At 45.7% G+C, this 24,061-nt stretch overlaps 1 protein-coding gene across 1 annotated transcript in view; it reads left to right on the top strand.

Annotated features, from left to right (window-relative positions):
- NBAS (neuroblastoma amplified sequence) overlaps window positions 1-24,061 on the top strand; it is a 201,287-nt gene that overhangs the window by 122,447 nt on the left and 54,779 nt on the right. The window contains exons 36-40 of the mRNA XM_014531591.1: window positions 12,216-12,383; window positions 14,514-14,627; window positions 14,948-15,071; window positions 17,792-17,868; window positions 18,202-18,339. Coding sequence (XP_014387077.1) covers window positions 12,216-12,383; window positions 14,514-14,627; window positions 14,948-15,071; window positions 17,792-17,868; window positions 18,202-18,339 — 621 coding nt within the window. The remainder of the gene's footprint in view (window positions 1-12,215; window positions 12,384-14,513; window positions 14,628-14,947; window positions 15,072-17,791; window positions 17,869-18,201; window positions 18,340-24,061) is intronic.

Below are 24,061 nucleotides of genomic sequence, written 5' to 3'. Positions count from 1 at the left end.
TGAGGTTGGATGGTCTGTTCAGTGTTTCTTTGTCTCTGGATCTATTTTTGTTCATCAGTTTATGTTGTTCATTATATCCCACATATGAGTGAGATCATATCTTTCTCTGACTGGCTTATTTCGCTTAGCATAATGCTCTCCAGTTTCATCCATGTTGTTGCAAATGGTAAAAGTTCTTTCGTGTTTCTTTTTTTTTATGTCTTTAGGGACTGTTTTTCTTTTAAACATTTTTGTGTGTGAAATATAGGGTGGGGCACAAGTAGGTTTATAGTTGTAAGTACACAAAACACAGTTTATTCTTGTATTATTATTTATTAATTATTATAATATTTTCCATACAGACAACTGTGAACCTACTTTTGCCCTACCCTGTATAACATTCACATAGAAAAAAGACACAATATAAAAATGTGCAGGTCAAGAAATTATCACAAGGAAAGCATCCATGAGATCTCCACGCAGTGAAACCACCATGCAGTAAAACCGCCCCACGTGACCAGCCTTCCACAGCCCCCTCCTCTCTCTGTTCAGTCTCCAGGCTGTCTCTTTCCTCCCAGAGAGCCCCGCTGCCCTGACTCATCGATCCCAGATCTTTGTGTGTTTTTTGTTTTTGTTTTAAATAATTTTAATACCTTTCACACCCCTCCCAAAATAATAGTTTAATTGGACCCGTTTTTATACTGTTGCGTTTGCGAGAGTCACCCATGCCGTTACATGCAGTGTGTGATTTCTTGTTACTGCTGTATAGGAATTAATGCATGTGCACATGTGGCAGTTTCTCCGTCTGATGCTGATTGACATTGGTTTCAATTTTAGCTTCTAAGAACGATGCTGCAGCATCACTGTGTGTGTGTCTCTGGTGTGCACAAGCATACCTTTCTTCCTTTCTTCCTGCATCCACCCACCTGGCCTGGAGGTGTGTGCTGCCAGCTGTGCGCATGCTCAGCCTCTGTGGACACTCGCCAGTGGCTTCCCACAGGGTCTCGCCCATGGCACCCTGACCGCAGCGTTTGAGAGTGCCATTGACTGCAGTCCACCTCCCTGGGTGGCTGGTTTTTAAAACTTAGCCTATTCTCTTGAGTGTCTGCTGACATCTTGTGATTTTGATTTGCATTTTTCTCATTACTAATGAGGTGGAGTTATCTTAGGAGAGATCCTGTTTTGAGAGGTACCTGTTCGATACTTTTGCCCATTTTTTTATTGGCTTTTCCCCCCTTTTCCCTTTTCCTCATTGAGATCCTCAGGAATAAAATTTGTATGAACCAATTAAGGAGGAGTATATACCCACTGACACCTCTTTTCTATCAGTCAGTGTTTGCTGCATGGAATTTAGCTTTCCATTACTGTTCTAGCAACCTCAAACTGGCATTTCTTTAGGTCGAAGTTTCTGATATTCTAATGAGATAACAGATGATAATCCTTTTTACATATTGGTTTTCCACAGGATTCCTTTAATTAATAAGCTTCACTTTCAAAGTGTAAAATGTCATTCATTTTTCCATTAACTATTTTGGAAGACAATTGGCTGTATTCGTTTTGCCAACTCATCTCCAGTTGTATGCTATATAGTGTATAGGTACTTCTAAAAGTCTGACACAAAGCTTCAGTTCTTGATGGTTAAGCTTTTTCTCAGAGTGGAATAAGTATAACTACCTTGTTTCCATAATTCTTTTATATTAAATCTCACAAACACATCGAATGTACACGTGTGTCCCCAGTTCAGTACTAAGTGAGTTGAGGCCTCAGAGTTACCTATAATGGGACTTTTGCTCTTAAGGAGTTTTCTCCCCATCTCCCTGTGATGGTGGCTCCAGGACAACTCTGACCCACGGAACTTGCTCAGTGAGGGGAATGTGTTGTCTACACTGTCCAGCAGGTACCACTAGTCGCAGGTAGCTCCTGAGTACTTGAAATGTGACTAATGCAACTAAGGAATCAATGTGATGTTTTATTTGATTTTAATCACGTTAAATTTAAATAGCCACACGAGGCCACTGGCTACCAGACTAGACACCCTAGTTGGGGAAGATCAGCCTCGAGATGGAGTTTTGTGTTCTGCCGTCAGCACCGCAGACAGCGGACTTTTCTTGTGTACGCGTGTGCACTCCTCTGGATGGAAGCCACAGCATTTCCCTGGTGCCTGGGCCGGTGTGGATACTTTTTGTCATTTGGCACGTTTTGACTTAGAGTTTTACTGATTGGTTTCTGTTGGGTTTTCCGCACTGGATGTGAATGCACTTGTGTTTCCTTCATGGGAATCAGAGCAGTTCTTACATTGGCTGATGGTTATGAAATGATGTGTGTTTAGGAGTTGGCACATTTTCCCATCTTTCGAGGGCTAGTGGAAGACTCCTTTTAGTGACATATTCTTTATTCCACATTTTTCATCTTTTGAGTAGAATCCTTTCCTATTGGTCCAGCATATCCCACATTTTGTCTGTCTCTTCAGTCTCCTCTCCTCTCCTGCCTTCTGGACCCGTGCTGTGTTCCAGTCACAGTGACTGTACCACCGTTCTCCGAGTAGGTGCCATCACACCTTTGGTGTTCGAGTTTCCTCTCTGCCTGTACTGCTCTCCTGTCTTGGCTCTGGTCACCCATCTAAAGTATCATCTACTTTGAAAAGTTCTCTTTGCCCCATCACTGTGTCAGCGTGGAGTGGTCTGTATGGCATTGTCTGGTAACTGGAAGTGTGTCAGTTTTCTCTGGATTCTCTCCATGGAGTGCTGGTCATGTGGTGAATGCCCAGAAAACGTTTGGTAAAGCTCTGTGGGGAGACTCCCCCTGCAGAGCATTAGTCTGTAGTAAAGTGAATTAGAAAGTACACTTCGGCCTAAAAACTAAAAGGAATTTCCTGTTTAACTCATCTGCATGTGGTGCGGTGCCTGGGATCCTGTTAGGTTTTAGCCATTGTAAGAGGCGAACCATTTCTCTGTTCAGTGCACAACTGCAAAGTGTGTCTGCTGAGTTCAGCTCCGAAGCTCATTCTGAATCTCCATCCTTCTTTATAAACCCATCAAAAGCCTCTGAGACGTGTGGGTTTCCTATTTTCTGCTTCTACGATGAATGAGAAAGTGTTGGCCTGACCCCGTGGTGGTTTCTTTGGAGTAGGACACGCTGTGTTACCGCAAATGGGTGCGTGTTTCTCCATTAGACTCTCTTTGTAAATGCAGGAGACCCGCAGTCCTTTACATCTTCTGCTTAGCAAGGAAAAGGGATTCTTTCAAAACGATTGTCTCTCCCACCTTTTTTTTTAGCTCCTTCAAAGCCGTCCTGTCTTCCTTTGTCCTCTTCCCGCAGCTGTGATACATCTAGATCTCGTGAAGTGCTAATCCAAACCCTCAGCGAGCACATTATGGCTTTGATTCATGAAGCACATTTCAGAATATTACAGCTGCTATTATTAGATTAAAATACAGTGCCCAGCTCTGCGATGCCGCGGTTACACATTAAGAGATATAATAACCACATTAAATTACAACTCGTAAATGAGAGCTGACTGGATGTGTAATCTGCTTAATGCTCAAGACTTTCATTACTGAGTTGTGGAAATCATGATTTTTATTTATACATCCCAGCAAAGTAAAGATGTAATTGCTGTGCAGTAAGTAGCATTTGCATTAGTACCACTGTGGCCTACAAGGGTGAAGATATTGCCTGTTGTCCCTGTGAACAAGATATTTGTTTATAAATAGAACAAAATGCATTGGGAAAAACCACCAAAATTACAGTTTTCCAGTTTCTTATTAACGTTGGTTATTATGTTTTTTAGATGTAACAGTATTCTACCACTTAGACTATATTAACATTTGTTTAGCTAGTGTTCCTTATGTTACTTAGCCAATGGTGTTTTCCCCAGATGAATCTAATTAGAGCTGGAAATGGATAATATACAAGGTGCCCATTAAAAAATCATTTTCACTGTGGGAAAACTTGTTCTGAATATTTTAAGTAGCTACAGATTGATACAACTGGACAAATTAATGTTTAGAGCCGGGCCTGGACTCTAAGCAAAGAGCTATTTTGAATTTATGAAAGGATAGATTAGAAATACCATTTAAATAAAGGAGCACAGTGGACGTTGTATTTTAATACCATGGGCAATCCTTTCCTGTTCCACTCACCAGTTGGTAGATATTTGGATTGTTTCCACTTTTGAGCTCTCATGAGTAATGTTGCTGTGAATGTGACTGTACTGTCTTTGGAAATAGGTTTTGATGTCTAGGTACCTGGGAGCAGAGGTGCTGCGGGGTGTGGTAGAGATTTGTAGAAACTGCCCATTGTTTTCCGGCTGCAGCATTTCACTTTCCCACCAGGAACCATCAAGGTCCCAGTTTCTCCACATCCTTCCTCATCAGCACTTGCTGTGGACGGGCTGTTTGATGAAAGTCATTCTTACGGATGTGTGTGGTAGCTCATTCTTATTTTGGCACACAGCATGCATTTAAAAAAGTATTGTTATTGATTTCAGAGAGGAAGGGAGAGGGAGAGGGAGAGGGGGAGAGAGAGAGAGAGAGAGAGAGAGAGAGAGAGAGAAACATCGATGAGAGAGAATCATTGACTGGCTGCCTCCTGCACACCTCCTACTGGGGATCGAGCCCACTACCCGGGCATGTGTCCTTGACCGGAATGGAACCTTGGACCGTTGAGTCCACAGGCTGACACTCTATCCACTGAGCCCAACTGGCTAGGGCCAGCATGCATTTTTGAAATAATGGCAATGAGCATCTTTTCATGTGCTTCTTGGCAATCCTATGCCTTCTTTGGTGAAATGGCCATACATATTTTACCCATTTTACAACTGGGTTATTTGTGTGTCCTTATGACTAAGCTGTAAGAGGTTTTTTGCTTTTAATTCTGGATACAAGTCCTTTATTAGATGTACTAGTATGAGTTGAAAATGTATTTCTCAGTGTTTGCCTTGACGTTTTCCTTTCTTAATGGTGACGTGTGAAGTACAAGATTTTAAGTTGCTGCCCTGCCCTCAATCAGTATTTGCTTTCACCTCTCGCTCGTAAGGAAGCTGTGCCCAGCTCATGGTGTGAAGATTCACTCCTGTGCGTTCTTCTAAGAGTCTTATAGCTTTCTCTTTCATGTTATTGACAGGTCAGTAACAGTAAGAAACCACTTTTTATATGAAATAAGTACAGGCTTAAAGAATGTCCACATGCCCAAACGTGTTTAGAACTGGACCTCATGCCCTACACAAAAATTGACTCAACAGGGTCTTACCTGTTTTGCTTTCTTTTATGTTTCATGATAGCTTGTTCCTTCTTAAAGGATGTTGAATCTCATATATAGTATGCACAAAGACACAAATTAATATTTTGAAGCTTTAAATGAAATAATTTAGTCTGGAGTGGGTTTTTGATACTATTACTGCTTTACTGTCTTTTCGTGTGTGTGTGTGTGTGTGTGTGTGTGTTAGAATTTTGGTTTGAAGGCTCATTTTGGGTCATCTCATTCAGTTAATTTTTATCTTCGCAGACCTATGTACGGATTCATACTTTTGTGGTTTCCCTCCCTCTAATCTCATGGTGCTTTCCTGCAGAGCCCTGTGCTGTGGTGGCTTTCAGATGGGACTCCTCCCGCCGCAGTGTTGAGGGTGTGGGAAATACGGACTGGGAGCCAGTGAGGGATTTGGGCAGTTCCTTAGGCCCTGGCTTTGTTCTCTGCCTCCCAAGGCCACAGCTTCATAATGTAAATGCATAGCCCCAGGCAGTGCCTGCCCTCGGTCTCCCTTCACAGGGGGTCCTTTTGATTCATAATTCCCTGAAAGGGGCACCTGGCAGCCACTGGCACCTCTGATTTCTGACTCTCAAAATGTTGAATTCCGTTGGCTTTGAGCATCTTCTGACTCTTTTTCTATTATTCAGTATTTTGGAGCACCCTGAGCATATTGAGACATGAACTCATTGTTCCATCTTGACTGTAATTCGTAATGTTTTCTTTAATTACAACCATAGTACAGGCTTTTATTTTAACAACCCATTTAAGGGGAGGCAGGGGTTCAGGTAAGTAACATTATCTGGCATATTTTATTTCTTAAAAGTAAAAAAAAAAGATGTGAAACATCTGTGATAGAATCCTCACATTTGTTAACTTTTGATAAGAAGTACATGGAGATTTGTGATAACTATGGTCTTTCTGCTTTTTTAAAATATACAAGTAATTTCATCAACAATACTTGCTCCACAAAGACGCCAGTCCTCTTGGCCTTCTTGCCTTTCTGTAACCCTTCCCAACCCCTCCTGCCTGTGCTCTACCTGGAATGTCCTCCCAGATAACCTGTGGCTTGTCCTCTCGCTTCCTCCAGGTCTCTGCTCAAATAGCTCCTCCCGGAGAGCTCCCCTGCCCCCTCCAGCTCCAGGCCACTTTCACTTCTCGCGGACTCTATCATTTATCTGATGCACTTCTCGGACACGCTTTCTGGTTATTTTCTGCCTGTCTTCTCGGGCAGTGTGAGCTCTTTGTGGCAGGAACCATGTGTTTTTCACTGCTTGGTTTTCAGCATGTAGAACAGTGTCTGTCACTGTTATGTTTGATGTCATAAATATTTGCTGAAGAATCCATGCGTAAAATAAATGAGGAAGGTAAGATGTGGATGTAATGGGTGGGGATAAATTCTGTCATTACACAGGGAGGAGCGTTTGAATGGGGCCCAGTTTGATAAGTTCTCAGTTCATTGGTGAAATAAGGGGTTGCCTTTGTTTCCCAATGTGCTGTGAGTTTCTTGAGAGCAGGGAACATGTCTTAATTGTCATGGTAACCCTGTTGCCTGGCACTGGGTCTCAAACATTGTACACATGCCAGAAATATATGTTCAGTCAACTTGTTTTGTGGATATGTTAGCTGTGATGTCCCAGAAACCTGTATTTTAAAAGATGGCCCAGATAAGAGTCCTGGAAGAAGACCAGGTATTTACATCTCAAAGGTCCAGGGCAAGCTCCTCTAGAAGGACTTACCTGCAAGTCAATATCTGCTAGTATAAGCCCTTTATCTGTAAGCCCTTCGAGAGGAATTAAACTTTGGGTAGGTAAAAGGAATGGGAGGGATTTGAATTGTTTATGAAGCCACACCTCTGGCCCCGGAAGGACTTCTTTGGTGAAACAGGACAGTTGTTTTTAATACCTCAGAATTGGGTTGCCACCTAAATGTTGGCAAAGGACTGACGATCCATCCACCTGTTTTGGGAATGTTTCTTTCCATCTGGGTGCATTCTCATTCTTTCAGACTTTGTAGTGGAGGAGGGTTTCTAAGGCGGGGCTGTGAGCGTAGTGTAGCAGTCACAGAGGGGTTTAGTTTGCAGGTGGTACATAGCTTAGGTCATCCCTGAGGACCATAAAGGCGTGGGTATGTGGGCCTTTGTCCATGTTCCTCGGGAACAGCAGAATATGTCTGGTTGTAAGATAGTATTAAAATGACTGGTGCCATTGATGGCTAAACCTCTCTGTCACCGTTTATATTGGGACCAGGCTGTGTTGGAAAACAAGATAAGCCTCTTTTTCTTGAGGGACTTAGGGTTAAATTTCTCCCAGTTGCCAACTACACACTTCAAAGATGGTATCCCGAGGCACCGTGGACTGGTTTCCCAACTGCAACAGACAGATACGTAACAAGCCGAAGGTTAGAGGCATCTCTGCAAGTCGCAGAGCCACCCAGGGGGTGGAGTGCTCATCCCGTGCGGAGGGCAGCCTTACCCACAGTCACAGAGGCCGGGCACTCTGACGTTGGATGTACCCCAGTCAGACAGGCGCCCTGCACTTCCCATGCGGAATGACCGTGGCCCTTGTCCCCAAGCAGGGCGTCCCTCACTTGATGACCCCTGGCCTGAGCCGGCCTCCGGAGGTCCCCTTCATGTCTTGCTGTAAGATGAGTGCCTTGTGCCTCGGTCGCCTCGGTGGGAAACCTGTCCTGTAACTGCCTTCATTTTTCCGGCTGTTGACCCGCTGCCCTGCCTGTGTTCCCAGCAGCCCCGGTCATTTAGCCCTCGCGGGGAGAGGGCAGCTGCTCCATGGAGGGAAACAAAGAGCTCCATTTTGGCCATCTTGTTGATAGCACTTTTAGTTAAATCTTCCAATTTCTCTAAGTAAGTGCAAGTAAAGGCGTCCTATTACTAGTAATTTTCTATCTGCAGGAGTATTAATGGGGCTGTGGACTGGGAGTTGTTGGCCTTGGAGGCACATTTCCCATGGTAATTTTGGTTTTACCGTGAGATCTGCAGATTTATATTGAGTAGTGGTTTGAAGAGTGCTGCTTACGGTTGAGCTTCAAGGGGCTGTCACTTCCTGAGTTGCTTGAACCCTCTTATGTGACTTCGTTTCTCTCCCTGCTGTCTAATGCAACCGTGAGGACCCGGGGGGCTAGGTGACCAGCCTTTATGTGCGTGTCCCCAGACGAGTCAGTTATTTGATTACAGTTGTGCTGGAATTTCCTATGGGGCTCCTGCTTGTCGCGAGGGCTACCTCCTCACACCTCCACATACGTACTTCGTCACCTAAGAATACCCAACGTTTGAGCTTGAAGGGAGTAAATGCCCCTTATCTTTGGAGCTGAACAAGTTCAGGATCTCATTTAGCCAGCAAAAGGTTTTGTTCAGACTCTTCGAGAGCAAATCCAATTGAAAACCCAAAGTTAAATCCATCCACCAATCTTTTCTCCTGTCCTGAGTGTATCAAGTCTTACCTTTAGCCGGGCTTATCTCAACCCTAACCTTCAGTACCACCTCAGGAATTCTTTTCTTTAAACAGCTCAGATAAAGTCAGGGCCTCTTACCTTAAAACAGGGAGGTCTGGAATTCCACCAAAAACTTACCCATCTTCACCAAAGTTCGATGCAAAAGCAAGGAGCTGGTGAGGCACACGTGGCTTCTGCTGGTACCTCGCACGGAAGTGGTCCTGGTGGGCTTCCTGGAACCTTGCCGCACTACCCCAATCAGTGCTGACATAAGAAATGTCCAAACCGAGAAGGGCGATAAAGCAGTGAGTCATGGCACCAGATGTGAGCAGCTTTGTTGGCTCTCGGTTCTTGAGTTTGGCAAAGAAAGAATTCAGAGCCAAGAACTCTAGTGCCAAAGGAAGTTTATTTAGCAAGCAAAGTGAAACTGCCCTCAAGGAGGATTCGAGCGGCTGCTCCGAGAGCTGCCTTGCCTCTTAGGAAGAAAGTCACAGAGCTGCATGCGCCGTCTCGGTTTCCCCATCCTGCTTGCCAGGGGATTTCCTTAGCTTCTCACTGTCCTGCCTCAGATACCTTTAGCAGTAGTGATTTAAAAATTGGGCATAGAAAAAGAAAATAAAAATATACTTCATATACCTCTATTTTTTCTAACTGCAGGTCTCTTAATCTGGGTCCAGCCAAGAATGCTAAGCGATCCAAGAAGGTTTTGATCTCTAAAGCCCCTAAAATAGTGAGACAATTTTGGTGAGAGTGTATTTGTGACTCTGTGTGTTCATATGTGTGCATATGCATGGGCATTCAGTTTTCTGGGGAAAGAACTTATAGGTTTTATTAGAAATGTATAGGGGTTCGTGACTCCCAAAGGGAGCACTTCTAAAATAGAGCCTGGCCTGTGAGTTAGCAGAAGAATTGAAGCAGTCACTTTGGAGTGATTTACTCCATGGGGTATTTTTCCTGACAGATGCTTCTTCTGACAGATACTTCTGACAGTGGCATCGCCGGTAACCAAGGTTGCATTCTTAATATTTGAGTTCAGGATGAAATTCGCTCTCAGTGTCAGGTGCAGGTGGATTATTTAAAGATATGTTGGAGGAGAGGGATAGTGGTTGATCTCAGTTTGAGCTCGGTCATCCCAACTTCCTGGCTGTGTACCTCCAGCTCAGTTATGGTAGGCAAACAGGTTGCTCAGAAATTAACCCTTATGGTACCAGACACCAGAGAGAGCAACTCTTACAGATAATTTCTAAGATTATTCACTTTGGTCATTGGTCAACAAGAGTCCCTTCTGTGAGCCACGCGTGGCATGTGGAACCAGCTTGCTCTTGCGAGCCCGTGCCCGTTTGGTAAAGGTGTGTCTGGTAGGTTTGGAAAATATTATTAGTCTTAGTCAGTCAACCTTCGAGCTCTGAGGCACACTTGACATAATGAGATTTCATGTTAAATTTTATGCTGGGAGTTGTTGATTTGGTTTTGGGGATTAGTCTATTTCTGCTGCTGTACACTCTAAATTAATTAGCAGCATGCAGCTACGAATAAAATGTGCAGCAGTAATCATTTCAGGATTTTGCCTAACCTCTTTTTTCTTTCTTCATTACACGAAGTTGAAAGAGAACTATTTTCCTCATTAATGCCTTTGGTTACACTATAATCGTGGTGGATTGCCCCCAAATTAAATCTCCTCTGTGGTCCAAATGAGCTTTTTATTCCACTTTCTCTTTGGCAGTTCTCATTAGGGGATCTCTCACAGAAATCCTTTTATCACAGACATTCCTGCGTGTGAGGATTTCGCTTATCTTCCAGAGCAAACTTTTACGTTTCATATGTTTTAAGTTGCCTTTCTTTATTTTATTTGATATTTATTTATTAAATTTAAATTCTTTATTGTTTAAAGTTAAATTTCCTCTCTTGAGTTAGCCATTGTGCATAAAGTTTAGGTTCATTTGGTGAAATAGAGTAGTTGTTTTATAGCCTGCATTATTTGACATTTTTCGATAGATTTGATTTTCCAGTGCATGAAGTGTTTAAGTGCCCCATTTCTTACCGTGTTTATATGTTTAGTTCTACTCTTGGGTTAGTTGATGACATTCAAATCATTCGGCACGCCTTCTCAATTAAGGAGATTCTGAAGATGAGCAGGAATGGAAAGTGTGACATGAAATCTTATTTGAATAACACTCAGCTACCGCAAACATTAACATGTTAGGCTTTAGAAAATGTGTCTTCAAACATTTAGGTAGAGCAATGACCCCAGACTTCTTACATGTCCACAGATGCAGAGGACGCATCAGGATGTTCACACACTCAGAGCAATGGTAATGAACAACCATTGTCCCTGCCCTTGAAAAGCTGTTGTCTAGTCAGGAAGGCAAACAGACAAACAAAAAACACTTTCACTATCAACATATTATGGTAGTGTCTTAAAGGGTGCCTGCAGTGCTCTGAGCGCAGAGGATGGGGTGGTATGCTGTCTCACCAGGATTTACAGCAAAACTATTCCATCAGGGAAAATATAGAAAAACATCTTTGTGACCTTGGAGTAGCAAAGATTTCTTAAATATGATACAAAAATGCTAATCATAAAGTGACAAAACTGATAAATTGGATGAATTTAGAATTTAAGAACTTCTATTAATCAAAGACACCATTAAGACAATGAAAAGATAATCTGCAGAGTAGCAGAAAATATTCACAATTCATATATCTAACGAGATGTGTACCCAGAATATAAAAATAAACGTTATGAATGAATAAGAAAGACCAACCACAGAAGCATGGGCAAAATACAGGAGCAGACATTAGCAGAGTAGCAGAAAATATTCACAATTCATATATCTAATGAGATGTGTACCCAGAATATAAAAATAAACGTTATGATGAATAAGAAAGACCGACCACAGAAGCATGGGCAAAATACAAGAGCAGACATTGCACAAGAGAGGAAACTCAGCCGGCCAGCGAAGGCATGGGCAGGTGTTCACTCCATTAGCCTCTGGAGAGGGAACCCCCAGGTACCAAAACCCTGCAAAGCACAAGGAGCCCATTGCTGGCCAGACCTGGTCAGGAAGAGGAGACGCTGAAGGCTGGCGGCCTGTGGGCAGCACAGCTTGTCTGACCCGTAGCTTGTGTTTGTGCCCGATGGTATTCTAACACCTACTCTGCAGTGGTATTATAAGACTTAGCATTGTTTGAGTGAACAATTTATTAATCTAAATAGTAAACACGTTAAAATGTCTTGTCAAAGAAACAAGCATGAGGGTATCTCCTTGGTGGGATATTCCATTGGTAAGAAATCAAGAACCCATTTGTACCTCCTCAGTGTTTCTGGAAGGGATTATCTGATGAATGCACTATGAAGTTGTTTCCTTTTGTTTTCTTTGGTGAGTGAAGAACATTAGGCCAGTAGTGCTTGCTTTCACGTGATTGTGTTATAGCAGAGATGGATTTTCCAATTTATCTGTCTTCATGCCCTATCATTCTAAGGAGCCACCTCATCACTCTCTGTTCTCATGACAACGCTCCTCTCGGCTCCTTCTCCATCACAGGATGCAGCCGGCGCTCCCGGAGGCAGCTCAGCGGACCTGCTCCACTGGACCACGGCCACCACCATGAAAGTCCTTTCCAACACCACGACCACCACCAGGGCGGTGCTGCAGGCCGTCAGCGACGGGCAGTGGTGGAGGAAGTCCTTAACGTACCTCCGGCCCCTTCAGGCAAGCACAGCTACTTTCTAAACCCACCGCGCGGGCTCTGCCCACTCGTGCACCCTGCTCTCGTGGCTTCCGCCGTCACTACAGTCCTATCTTCTCCAGATTGTTCAGATAATCTCTTAGGAAATCGGGGCCTCTGGTCAGATGGGCGATGAGTGATTTACTTTATAGAATGCAGTGTCCTCCATGGAGTACTTGCAAATACGTTCTGTGTATCAGTAACTGTGCTGGTCCCTGGGGGTGGGGAAGCACTTGGTCTAATTCCCGTCCCCTGAGGAACCTATAGAACGCAACAAATAAAGCAACAGACCAAATATTTGTGTGATAGTGCAATGGCGGGGTAAGGAGTGCGGTGAGGACCAGCAAGGTGTGTGCAGGACAGTGAGTGATATTGGGGAGTGGAGTTCTGACTTCGAAGGGAAGTCAGGTGTCTCCGGAGAACAGGAGGAGTACAAAGCCCTCTGCGAGGGAAGGTGCTGGACATCTTTGTAGAAAAGAAAGGAGGCCAGTGTCGGATGAGCAGGGTGGACTGCGGGAAAGACAATGGCTGAGATCAGAGAGGGCAGGGAGGCCTCGAGCGGGCTGTGATGAAGACCACGGCTGGGCCCACAGGTTTTGTTCTGAGTGCGATGGGAAGCTGCGGGAGGATTCATTCAGTGCTTTTTGTTCTGAGTGCGATGGGAAGCTGCGGGAGGATTCAGGCAGCGCAGGTGTGATCCAGCTGGACTTTCAGTAAGACCCTGTGACGGCCGTGTCGGCAGCTGGCGGGAGAGTCAGGAACAGTGGAGAGACGGACCTCTGTTGCGGTGCTCCAGTGGGGCGTGGTGCTGGCTGGAGCCAGGGTCACCAGGGAGGAGGCAGGAAGTGGCTGGCTGGGGGGTAGGGGGAGTGGACCTGCTGAGGGTCTGGATGTGGGGTGCGCAGGGAAGAGGAGAATGCAGGATGATAGCCCGGACAGTGGGTACGTGAAGGTACATACCGTGGACTAAGGCTGTGTGCCTGACTTCGGTGTGAGTCTCTAGCGCTCTCATTGTTGCAGGTATCACACTGGGTTATGATTCCGGTTGCTGCGCTCTCTCACCTGTTGGACCTTTCCAGGGTGTATGTCTTAGGTAAAGTGTTAGCGTCGTGCCCGCTGTCTAGTTTTTGTTATGTGCCCCTTGTAAGTGTTACCATCATTGCAGTGGGCGGCGTCACTGCGTCCCTCGGCTGTGCTTGGCGTAGAGTAGGTGCTCAGCACACAGGAGGGCGGGCGATGCCTTTCCTTGCCCTTCCAGGGAGGAGCTGTACAGTCGATTTGACGAAAGCAAAACAGAAGTGTAATTACCGGGAGGAGAGAAGCTGAAGTGCTTGCTAATGAGGAATGCTGATGGCCAGGCGGAAGGGCGCTGTGGCTGGGGGTTGAGGAGGAGATGGAGACTGGAAGGGGCCCGGGACGGGAGGGGGCTCTCAGTGGGCGGACAGCATGGACAGGAGCCTAGAATGGGAGAAAGCGTGGAGGTGGGGTACGTTCAGCAGGCCAGTGTGGGTGGAGCGAAGAGCTAGCCTTTCATGTCAGCTAACATTTACTCACTTAAATGTTATCCTACATAGTTTAGACTTGACACTGTTGGCTGTTTGCATTGTTCAAGGCTACTAAAGGTTTTCTGAGCCGGGGAGCAACACGTACGAAATGATGTTTTAGGAAGCTTATTCCGACGAGTGTGGAAAGCTTGCTATATGTGTAATATCAGTCGCTTCCGTGTTCCTGACTGACTGATGTCAGAGTGACCAGGACAATTGGAGGCGCTGCAGGGCCCCCCGAGTTGGTGATTATTCCTCCAGCTCTGCTGTCGTCTGTGTCGCGCTGACACACTCTCTTTAGATCACACAAAGCACTTTGATTGCTACTCCTGAAATCCTCACCCCTCCCTCCCTCCCTTCCTCCCTCTTTCCCTCCCTCCTTCCCTACCTGCCTGCTTCTCTGCCTCCATTCCCCGCACCCCAGCTCTCTTTCGTCCCTCCCTTCCTCCCTCTTTCCCTCCCTCCCTCTTTCCCTCCCTCCTTCCCTACCTGCCTGCCTCTCTGCCTCCATTCCCCGCACCCCAGCTCTCTTTCATTTTATCTACCGTTTTTTCACTTTGTTCTATTTAGGGGCAAGAATTTGGTGACGCATATCGAAGCGGAACTATAGCCAATGAAGGTCTAGAAAGACAAGGCTGCCACCCTTTCTATGAGTCTGTCCTCTCCAATCCCTTTGTCGCAGAGGTAAGGACAGCACGCCTAAGCACATCGCTGTGCCGGTCGCCCTGCTGTGGGCATCTCAGTATAAACAAAAATCGACATTTTCCTGAGAATTAACTTCTGTGGCTTCCTTCTTAATCATGTTATTCACTGGTTTTCTGTGATTTGTTTTTTGTACATAACAACATATTATGAGATTAAAATAATTTTACACAAAATATGCATTAGTAAGTGAGAAGACATCCTTCCAGTCACCAGCAGATATAAAATCTTGCAATTGTGTTTTCTAAGAATGTCTTCATAGAAAAGGACCCCCTACCCCATGGCATTCTTCCTTTGTCCAGTCCCAGGTCACCTACGGCACCTACCAGCACGTCCCCGTGGAGAGCTTTGCGGAAGTGCTGCTGCGAACTGGCAAGCTGGCCGAGACGAAAACCGAAGGGGAGGAGGTGTTCCCCACGACAGAAGGTACGCGCCTCAGATTAGGAGGACGGTAAATAAATCCGAATGAATGAGTTAGGAAAAACGGTGCCACACTTTTCAGTAATCCTGAATGGCTTAACCTGACATCATCATTCATTTATTTAAGACATTTATTACCTTCTATTCTTCAGCTACTTATAATATTGAGGACTTAAAAGGATACGTATGATAGAGTTCCTATTTTAAGCTGCTAATTATGCAAAGTGATTCTTATAGTGAACGGTACAAAGTAACCAATAAATATTTCTTTCTCCTCTTGTGTGTTAATAACTCGTATTTGCTTCATGGCATAGAGATATGGATTTCATCTTCAGAATTTTCTGTGTGGTGGCATATCTTTCCACATAGAGATATTTTTAAAAGAATTAAAAATAATATATTCAAGTTTACCAAAGACACCTTTCCATTTGTTCCTAAATACGTTGTTATCAATAATTCTAATGTCTGAAACAGATGTCTTTGACTGTTTGAGATTACCAAATATTTGTCAGAAACTCAGCACAATTGAAGAGTCTAGAGGATAAATGACCCAAATTAAAAATCTTAAAAATGTGATTCTTGACTTGGGTTCAGAAGTAGGTTATAATGTAAATTACACTTCCCAGCATGATCTGACTTTTCAGATTTTTTAATAAAGTTGAAGAAAAGGTTTTTATGAAAACTAGCTGAAGAAAAGTGATCATTACTTATTTAGCTAAATGAATGATTTAATGGCTAATGATTCCCAAATTGATAACATGAGCAGCTTTCCTCTGTGAATGCAGTCCTGGAATGAAATGGGTCATAGACCGCTTTCCGGGCACTCATTCTGCAGTTAGTGCTTGCAGGCCCAGGCCGAGGTCTCACCTGGTTTGGGCGGGAGGACTATTTTAGAAAATTGCACTCAAGGATTGATAACCAGCATTGCAAATTAAATTAAATTCATATGCACTGCTAAATGTAGGGCAGGCCTCTTTAATATATCTATCTATCTATCTATCTATCTATCTATCTTAATGTAACATCACTGTGACTCAGTCTATAGCCAGCATGCTATCTGGGGGGTCCCAGCAAGACCCTGGGGGATCGTCTACATCAGATCCTTCTTATAATTTTGTCAAGTGTTTCTTCCAGTGACTTGCAGATTCAAAGACTGAGACTCTTCCTGGAGGTGGGGTTTGCGTTCTATTTTGCAAGAATCTTTGGGTGTCAGTGAGGGCTGCCGAGGAAGTGTTGATGCCCGGGTGGAGTGGGGCCACTCGCCTCACTCCCCATGGGTTTCCTGCAAGCACCCAGCTGTTAGCTAGCAGGGGCTGTGGGCTGGGCACTTGGTGGTGGTCATCAGTGGGCTGTGGTCCAGTTGTGGGAGGAAAAGTTGTCATGAGGTAAGTTCAGCAACACTTGTGTTAGGGATTAGGGAAGAGAGAGAACCCCTTTCCTCTCAACCTGGGGGCACATGGGTGGTGGTGTACTTGACACCGGCCATTTTCCCAGTCTCGGAGCAGGAGGTCCCGGGCTCTGTGTGGCCGGAAAACCAGCGTGTGAGTGCTGGAGACAGGCAGGCACACCCGGTCCAAAGAGCCCGCCAGGAAAGCCGTTTGGGAAGTAAGTGACCGACAGGGAGCTTGAGCATTTGACAGTTCTCAGAGGGGATTTTCCCTCTTCTCTTCCCCTGCATTTTGCGATGAACAATTTCAAATGTGCATAAAGTTGAGACAGTTCTACAGTGAACTCCCGTATACCTTCCATCCAGATTCGCCAGTTACCATTTTACTGTACTCTTCAGCCCACCACCAGACTCGTTGCCCGGCTGTCAGCTAAGCTCGGATTATACGATGGCCTAACTTCTAGTCTGAGTGAGACATAATTAGGCAGGGAAATCTGGAAAAATATCATGTGGTCTGTTTCTGAAGTCAAATGTCACTTGCTCTGGATCATGCACAGTGTTCCCCTCCATCAGCATGCCAGGAGGACCTGTGTTCTCTAAACACGGGTCACCTTGTGACTGCATGGGGCTCCCTGTGCTCGCTCCTCTGCCCGAATGAGCGGCCTGGGTCCTTGTTCACACCCCTGCTCAGGACACGGACGGTGTTGGCAGCCTATGCGCCTTCCTTAAAGCTGTGACATTTGCCGGTTGTCACTTACATTTTTGTGTAGCAAAGCTGTTAATGGTCGGGATGTTTTACGATATTGTATAATCAAAGCAAGTGGCTGCTGTTCTTTGTGAGCTGTGATGAAGAGCGGTGTTCCTGGCAGGAACAAAGCCATGTCATCATCATGGTAGTAATCAAAGATTTGTCCTGGATTTGTACTCAGAAAGATATTTTGTTGCTCTGATCGTTAGTACATATAAGGCCACCTTCCCCATTAGCTGCCCCTGATAAACATAATTTGATAGCATGGCCCAGGCCTTTAAAATCAAAGGATTCGCTTTAAGGAACCATCCTCTTTGATCTATTTGCACTCAGACTTTGCGGCTACACCAACAGGATTTCCTTGTGTCTGAGTAACAAACAGCATCATTTTGAGTTAAGGCAAGGTGGCCATTTGACATGGTTTCACGTGTCTGTATTTAGATGGGGCTGCGTAGACTTTCACTAAGTGTCTCAGGGAGTCCTCTGAGCCAGTTGTCTGTTGAAAACCTATGGGACTGAACACATGGTGCTCAGTAACTACGCATGTCGTACGGATCCTCAAGTAAACTAATGCATTTCCCCCGTGTTCAGTTCTCTTGCAGCTAGCAAGCGACGCGTTACCCAGTGACATGACCTTGGCTCTCGCTTACCTCCTGGCCCTCCCGCAGGTAAGTTTACCCTTTCTAGAAAGAAGGACCTAAAAGTGAATTAATTAAAGAGCTACTGCTCATGGTAATTGCTTGTTTTACATGAACACTGTACATTGTAGAGAGTAAATCCTACAATGTTAGCCAGAATGCTGATTTTAAATCTGCCTTTGCATGCATAGGGTCTGCCTTTATCATGCCTCCTGAATTTTAATGTTGTCATATCAAGGTGAGAGCGAGTTGATGTGATGGAAACTTTGAGTCAAAATTCTGCAGTGATGACTAGCGAGGTCATGGTTTATGATGGTCTTGATTTCCTTTCAGCTGAGTTCACACCATCACGTTCCCTCCTAGGTGTTAGATGCCAACCAGTGCTTTGAAAAGCAGTCCCACTCGGCTCTGTCTCTCCAGCTGGCAGCGTATTACTACAGCCTGCAGATCTATGCCCAGCTGGCTCCGTGCTTCAGGGACAAGTGCCATCCTCTTTACAGGGTGAGTCCTCGTGGTTTCTGCCTTTTAAAAATATATGTATTTTTTGCCAGAACCAGTTTGGCTCAGTGGATAGAGCGTTGGCCTGCAGACTCAAGGGTCCCGGGTTCGATTCCAGTCAGGGCATGTACCTTGGTTGCGGGCACATCCCCAGTGGGGGCGTGCAGGAGGCAGCTGATTGATATTTCTCTCTCATCGATGTTTCTGGCTCTCTATCCCTCTCCCTTCCTCTCTGTAAAAAATCAATAAAATATATTTAAAAAAAAATATATAGATAGATTTTTATTGATTTCAGGGAGGAAGGGAGAGGGAGAGAGAGAGAAACATCAATGATGAGAGAGAATCGTTGATAGGCTGTCTCCTGCACGCCCCGTACTGGGAATCGAGCCTGTAACCCAGGCACGTGCCCTGACCGGGAATCAAACTATGACCTCCTGGTTCATGGATCATTGCTCAACTCCTGAGCCACGGCGGTTCCTACCTTCTCCTGAGCAGAGGTACAGTTGTTCCACAATAGTTAAAGCCTGTGTTTACCGCTTTGGAGGTACCATCTGCTCTGCCCCCAGAATGCGTTCCAAGTGGCTGACAGCCTTTTTTCTTCCCGGGCATCTGTAAGAGGTAGTTTCTCATGTTTACTGTCAATGCTGAGTCTCCTCCCAACTTTTCTGCCATTTGCTCTATTTTACAAAGGTCTTAGGAAAGGCTAAAGTAGCAGGAGAGGCGGAATGAAGAATTGGCGTTTTAATGCACTGCCCAAAGGGAAGGTGGCTCTGTCTAGTTCAGGAAGGCAGGCAGTGCAGTTCCACGAGGAGTGCTCACTTTTATTTTTAAGCCGTAACCATGAGAGTAGCAGTTGTCCAGATGAAATGTTGAAACATATTCTGCCTACTTGCCACCAACCTTTGGACAACTTGTATGTTAATTGATGAGCGAAAGCACAATTGTCAGCACTGGAAATGATCTACTTTTTGCACTGGATCATTTAAAGAGAATTTCCACTTTAAGAATAAATAGATAGCCCTGACCAGTTTGGCTCAGTGGATAGAGCATCGGCCCACAGACTGAAAGGTCTCAGGTTTGATTCCTGGTCAAGGGCATGTACTTCAGTTGCAGGCTCAATCCCTGGCCCTGATCTGGCCTGTGCAGGGGGCAGCCAATTGATGTGTCTCTCTCACATCGACGTTTCTCTCTGTCTCTCCCCTTCCCTTCTACTAGCTCTAAAAAAAATCAATAGAAAAATATCTTCAGGTGAGGATTAACAAAAAACCAAAACCAAAACAAAATCATAAATAAACAAAATAGATCAGACTTTTCCATCCACCATGCACACAAATCCAAGGTTCAGATTTTATGAAGGCAGGACTTTTCTTTCCCCTGGCCCAAAGCAGACTGTGGAGAAGTCATTTCACACATGTACCCAAGGTCTAGCTGCCTCAGAACCTAGGCACCTGTCAGTATGTGGAAACATTCCATTTGCGGCAACACCCGTGGCTCTGATTCATCAGTTTTCTTGGCAAGAGGAGGGTGTTGGGAGCATCCACAGTGCAGGTTCGTCTCCCGGGGCGTCGTCCTCACAGGCAGGTGTGTGTGGTTCTGACAGTTTCATTGTGACAACCTTTGGCCAAGAAACAGGAATGTTTTCTTCTTTTTAGCCTCATGGTATAAGATATTACTTTATTTTGGGAATTCCAACCTTTTTTTTTTTTTTTGATAGCTACTGCTTTGTATAGTTACTTTATTCCACACTCTGGTCATTTTCCTTTGTCTTGTTTTTATATCTCAGGTGTGTTTTCATGTGAAATATGAACTAGATTAAAAATTAATGAACAGTTCATTAGTACATATGTAATAATCAAATTATGTGCGTGTGCTTTTATCAGGTATTTATCAGGTGACTGCTTTGTGTCAGGCAGTGTTTAGGTCCTGGGAGAGCAGCAGGGAGCTGCGTGTATAAAAGCCCTCGTCCTTCCAGGAATGACATTCTATCGGGGATGGCACACCATGAACAGAATGAGTAAATAAAATATATACTGAGTTAAATGGTGATAGGAGCTATGGAAACAAACAGCCAAGGGTAAGAATGTGTGTGTGTGTGTGTGTGTGTGTGTGTGTGTGTCTCTGCCTGTCTGAGGAGTGCAGCTTAAACATGGTCAGCAAAGACCTGAATTCAGAAGGTAGCCTTTGAATAGAGGCAAGATGAGAGCAGCACCAGCTCTGTTTCAGGAGAAGCCGGGACTCTGGTTGTGGACCTGGGTGATCTCTGGCAGGCAGGCCTGGCGGACCTTTCCTGGAGGGTCAGGGTAGGGTGCCTCACCCTGACCCCTGGGTCCAGTGTCAACTGCATGTGACAGGAAAGACCTCAGTGAACGGGCCACTCCGCCTTCCCCAGCCATGATCCTGACACCAGCTCTCCTGACGTTCATGTTCAACGGTTTAGAGTTAAAGTTTCTCTGAAGTTAGCACCCTGTCACCCCTCCAGGCCCCTCTGGAATGCCTCCTCCTCCCACTGTCAGCAGGTGAGGGTGAGGCTTGAGCTCAGCGGAGCCCTGGGGGCAGCCTCCTCTGCCTCCCAGCAGACACCCTTTGGAGCAGTTCCTGTCCGGCACCACGAGGTGCTGTCTGCTCCCCATGTGCTCTTGCTGAAGGCAGGAGCCCGTCTCCCCACTCCCCAGGCCTCCCCCTGCAGCTCCTCGGGGTCTGTGGGCCTGTGCGGAACGTGGAGTCCTGTCTTCGGCTGCAGTTTCGCAGTTGGAGGGCGGATCTTGGGTTTGAAGGAACCCTCCTGGCACAATAACTGATGTTTAGGTACAGCTGAGTTTCCCATCGATACCTAATGGCTCATTATTTGGGTCTTTTCAGCATCTTCCTGTGCATAAAACAGCACCGCTGAGTGTGGAATTAAATGTGGCTAGCTCCTGATGAATCATCGTGGAAATTGAAATGAGAGTGGTTTCCATTTGTTGCCTACACATAATAGTGCTCGGCGAAGCATCGCTTGCTCTCAGCTGTCGGCCCGACTGGATTCCATTGCCATAGCCTTTCCACCCCCCGCCGTTCTGTGCTGCGGGGATGATAATTTAGGCAGATTACGAGGTTTGAATAAAAACATCGATACAATTGGGTGCGTTTTTTCTGAGAAAAGGCCTGTGACTCTTGACAGAAGCAGCGTCCTGAGCCCCCAGCACGGGCTCTGGGACCTCGGCGGCTCTCTGGGTGACCTTCCGAGCAGCCCGTGCCGCCTCCACTATGCTGCTTAGTGATATAGAGGGATGACTGGCAAGGGCTCAGTTGGAGAAAAATTTTTCTTCTGGTATTTGTCCTGGTTAACTTGGTCTTATGTTCAAAACACAAGGTGCACACGGCCAAGAAACTCAAGTGGTGCAAATGGGCCACCATGCAAAGCCAGCGTTTCCCTCTGTCTGCCAGAAGTAGTTGGTGGAGAGCTGTGTCCGTTTGACAGTTTTTTATACAAATCTGAGTGGGCCATACACATTGTTCTGTTCTGTGTTTTCACTAATATATTACGTTTATAATATTATAAATGCATCGTGCAGTGTGATCTTTGCTAGCATTCTTTTGAAAAAGTTTCAGAAGATAAAATCATAATAATGGAAGCATATTCTCTAGTCTTGTATTCTAGAGAAGCAAACCCAGCAGGGCTGAAATGCAAAGCGTTATGGTAGACTATTTCTACAATGTGGTGTGCTTTTTTTAAAGCTACTTGATTGAAAGTACCGAGTATAAAATTATCTCAAGCAAATAAGAACCCTAGAGGGGAAGCACACCACCTGTTTAAAACTTTCCCTGCAATAATGCCCAGAAATGGAGACCATAAACCAGAATGGATTGATTACCTCTAACTAGCGAGCAGGAGATTAAGTCATGGAGCATTCTGTTGTCATGAATATTTATGAATCTTTCCTTGTTACAGGGACTTGACCATATTCTTTAAAGAAATCATATTTTATTCACCCACTCCCCCCGAAGAACTGCATTGCCAAGTGTTGGAAAAGTAATAGAATAATTTAACTCCATGCACTTTCATTTTTAAATTCGGATGCCTTTAGATGCAATTAGTTTTTGCAGCCGTGGTGTGCTGCAGCCTCCCTTTGAATACCGACCGTGGGTGGTTTTGAAGCCCCTGTCAGGTCCTTCCGAAGCTTGTCAGAGGCTAACAGCTTTCAGACCCACGGTGATGCATTGCATTTGGTGGGAAACGGAGAGGTTTGAATGTGTTCTGCGCAGAAGCAGTGACTTAGGTGCGAGGCCAGGAGGTTGGAGTCCTTCCTTCCTGCAGGGCTGCGGCTGTGATGCTGAAGTGTGGGTTGGCATCTGTGCAGCAGGCATGGCGGCCTCGGTGGGCATCGTGGGGCTGGTAGGAGGGTGTCTGTGCAGCAGGCACAATGGCCTCTGGTGGGCATCGCGGGGCTGGTAGGAGGGTGTCTGTGCAGCAGGCATGGCGGCCTCGGTGGGCATCGCGGGGCTGGTAGGAGGGTGTCTGTGCAGCAGGCACAATGGCCTCTGGTGGGCATCGCGGGGCTGGTAGGAGGGTGTCTGTGCAGCAGGCACGGCAGCCTCCAGTGGGAACTGTAATGTTCGCTTGGTGTGAATTAGTGTATATATGAGGTGAAGTGTTGGGGTGAGTTGGGGGTGCTTTGGAGTATTTTGAGAGAAATTGTGATAAACCCAGGTGTAGAATTCTTATTAAAATACTAGAGGCCCGATGCATGAAAATTCGTGCAAGAGTAGGTCTTCCTTCCCCCGGCTGCGGGCACCGGCTTCCCTCTGGCACCCAGGACCCGGGCTTCCCTCCTCCAGCCCCAGCTTGGTCAGGAAGGACGTCCGGAATGATGTTCAGAAGACATCTGCTCTAATTAGCATATTACCCTTTTATTATTATAGTTTGGAAGTAAGCATAGACACTCAAGTTCCCTGAGGGAGGGATAGGAAGTGGTGATCATGTCAAGGAAACGGTTTGTGTAGAGAGCTAGAGCTGACCACATCCCATCCACTCGGTCTCATTAATCTCTGTAGGGCTCCATACAGGAGGAATTGCGTCAGCGTCACTAATGGAAAACGTGAGGTCTGAACGTGAGGCAGGGACCATGATCCGGGCTCTTTGACCCCAGTCCCCATGTTTAGTTTCCCGTAACTAATTGTCCCCTTTCTTGGAAGACTTTGTGAGTTGCCTCTTCTCATTGGTATTATGTTTTAACACAAAATGGGGACGTATTGAAAACCTTCTGTACACTCAGCACCTCCTTATGGTCCACAAACGTGGAGACACTCAGAAACCCACCATCAGGGAATTAGCAGGATGGCCCTCATGCCCCACTTCATGAGGGTACAATTTTAAAAGGAGGCGCCTGCATATCAAGGGATTGAACAGTAAGTGGTATTCTTGCCCATGATTCTGAAATTCTCTGTTACTACTAAAGAGGAAACAACAAAGGGCTTAGGAACAGCTCAAATCAAATATCCAGTTGCACACCTGCCTCTGAGTGTCCTCTGTGGTCACGTGTCTTTACACCGTGTGAGCGTGTGCAGGAAAGGGGTGAGAGGAAGGTCAGGGCAGTCGGATGTGCTGTGGAGTGACAGCATCAGCCCACTCCTGAGGTCGGTCGTCGGCCACAGGACTCTAAGGCCAGGCCTCACTTACCCTTGGTGGGAGTTCAGTCTGCACCCGTCCCACCCAGACCCTCCCCTGCCACAGATATGACAGGAT

Source organism: Myotis brandtii, unplaced genomic scaffold (genome assembly GCF_000412655.1).
Source record: "Myotis brandtii unplaced genomic scaffold, ASM41265v1 scaffold813, whole genome shotgun sequence".
In the NCBI taxonomy this organism is placed as follows: domain Eukaryota; kingdom Metazoa; phylum Chordata; class Mammalia; order Chiroptera; family Vespertilionidae; genus Myotis; species Myotis brandtii.
The sequence above is the reverse complement of the archived record's forward strand: the minus strand, read 5'-3'. Positions and strand labels throughout refer to the sequence as shown.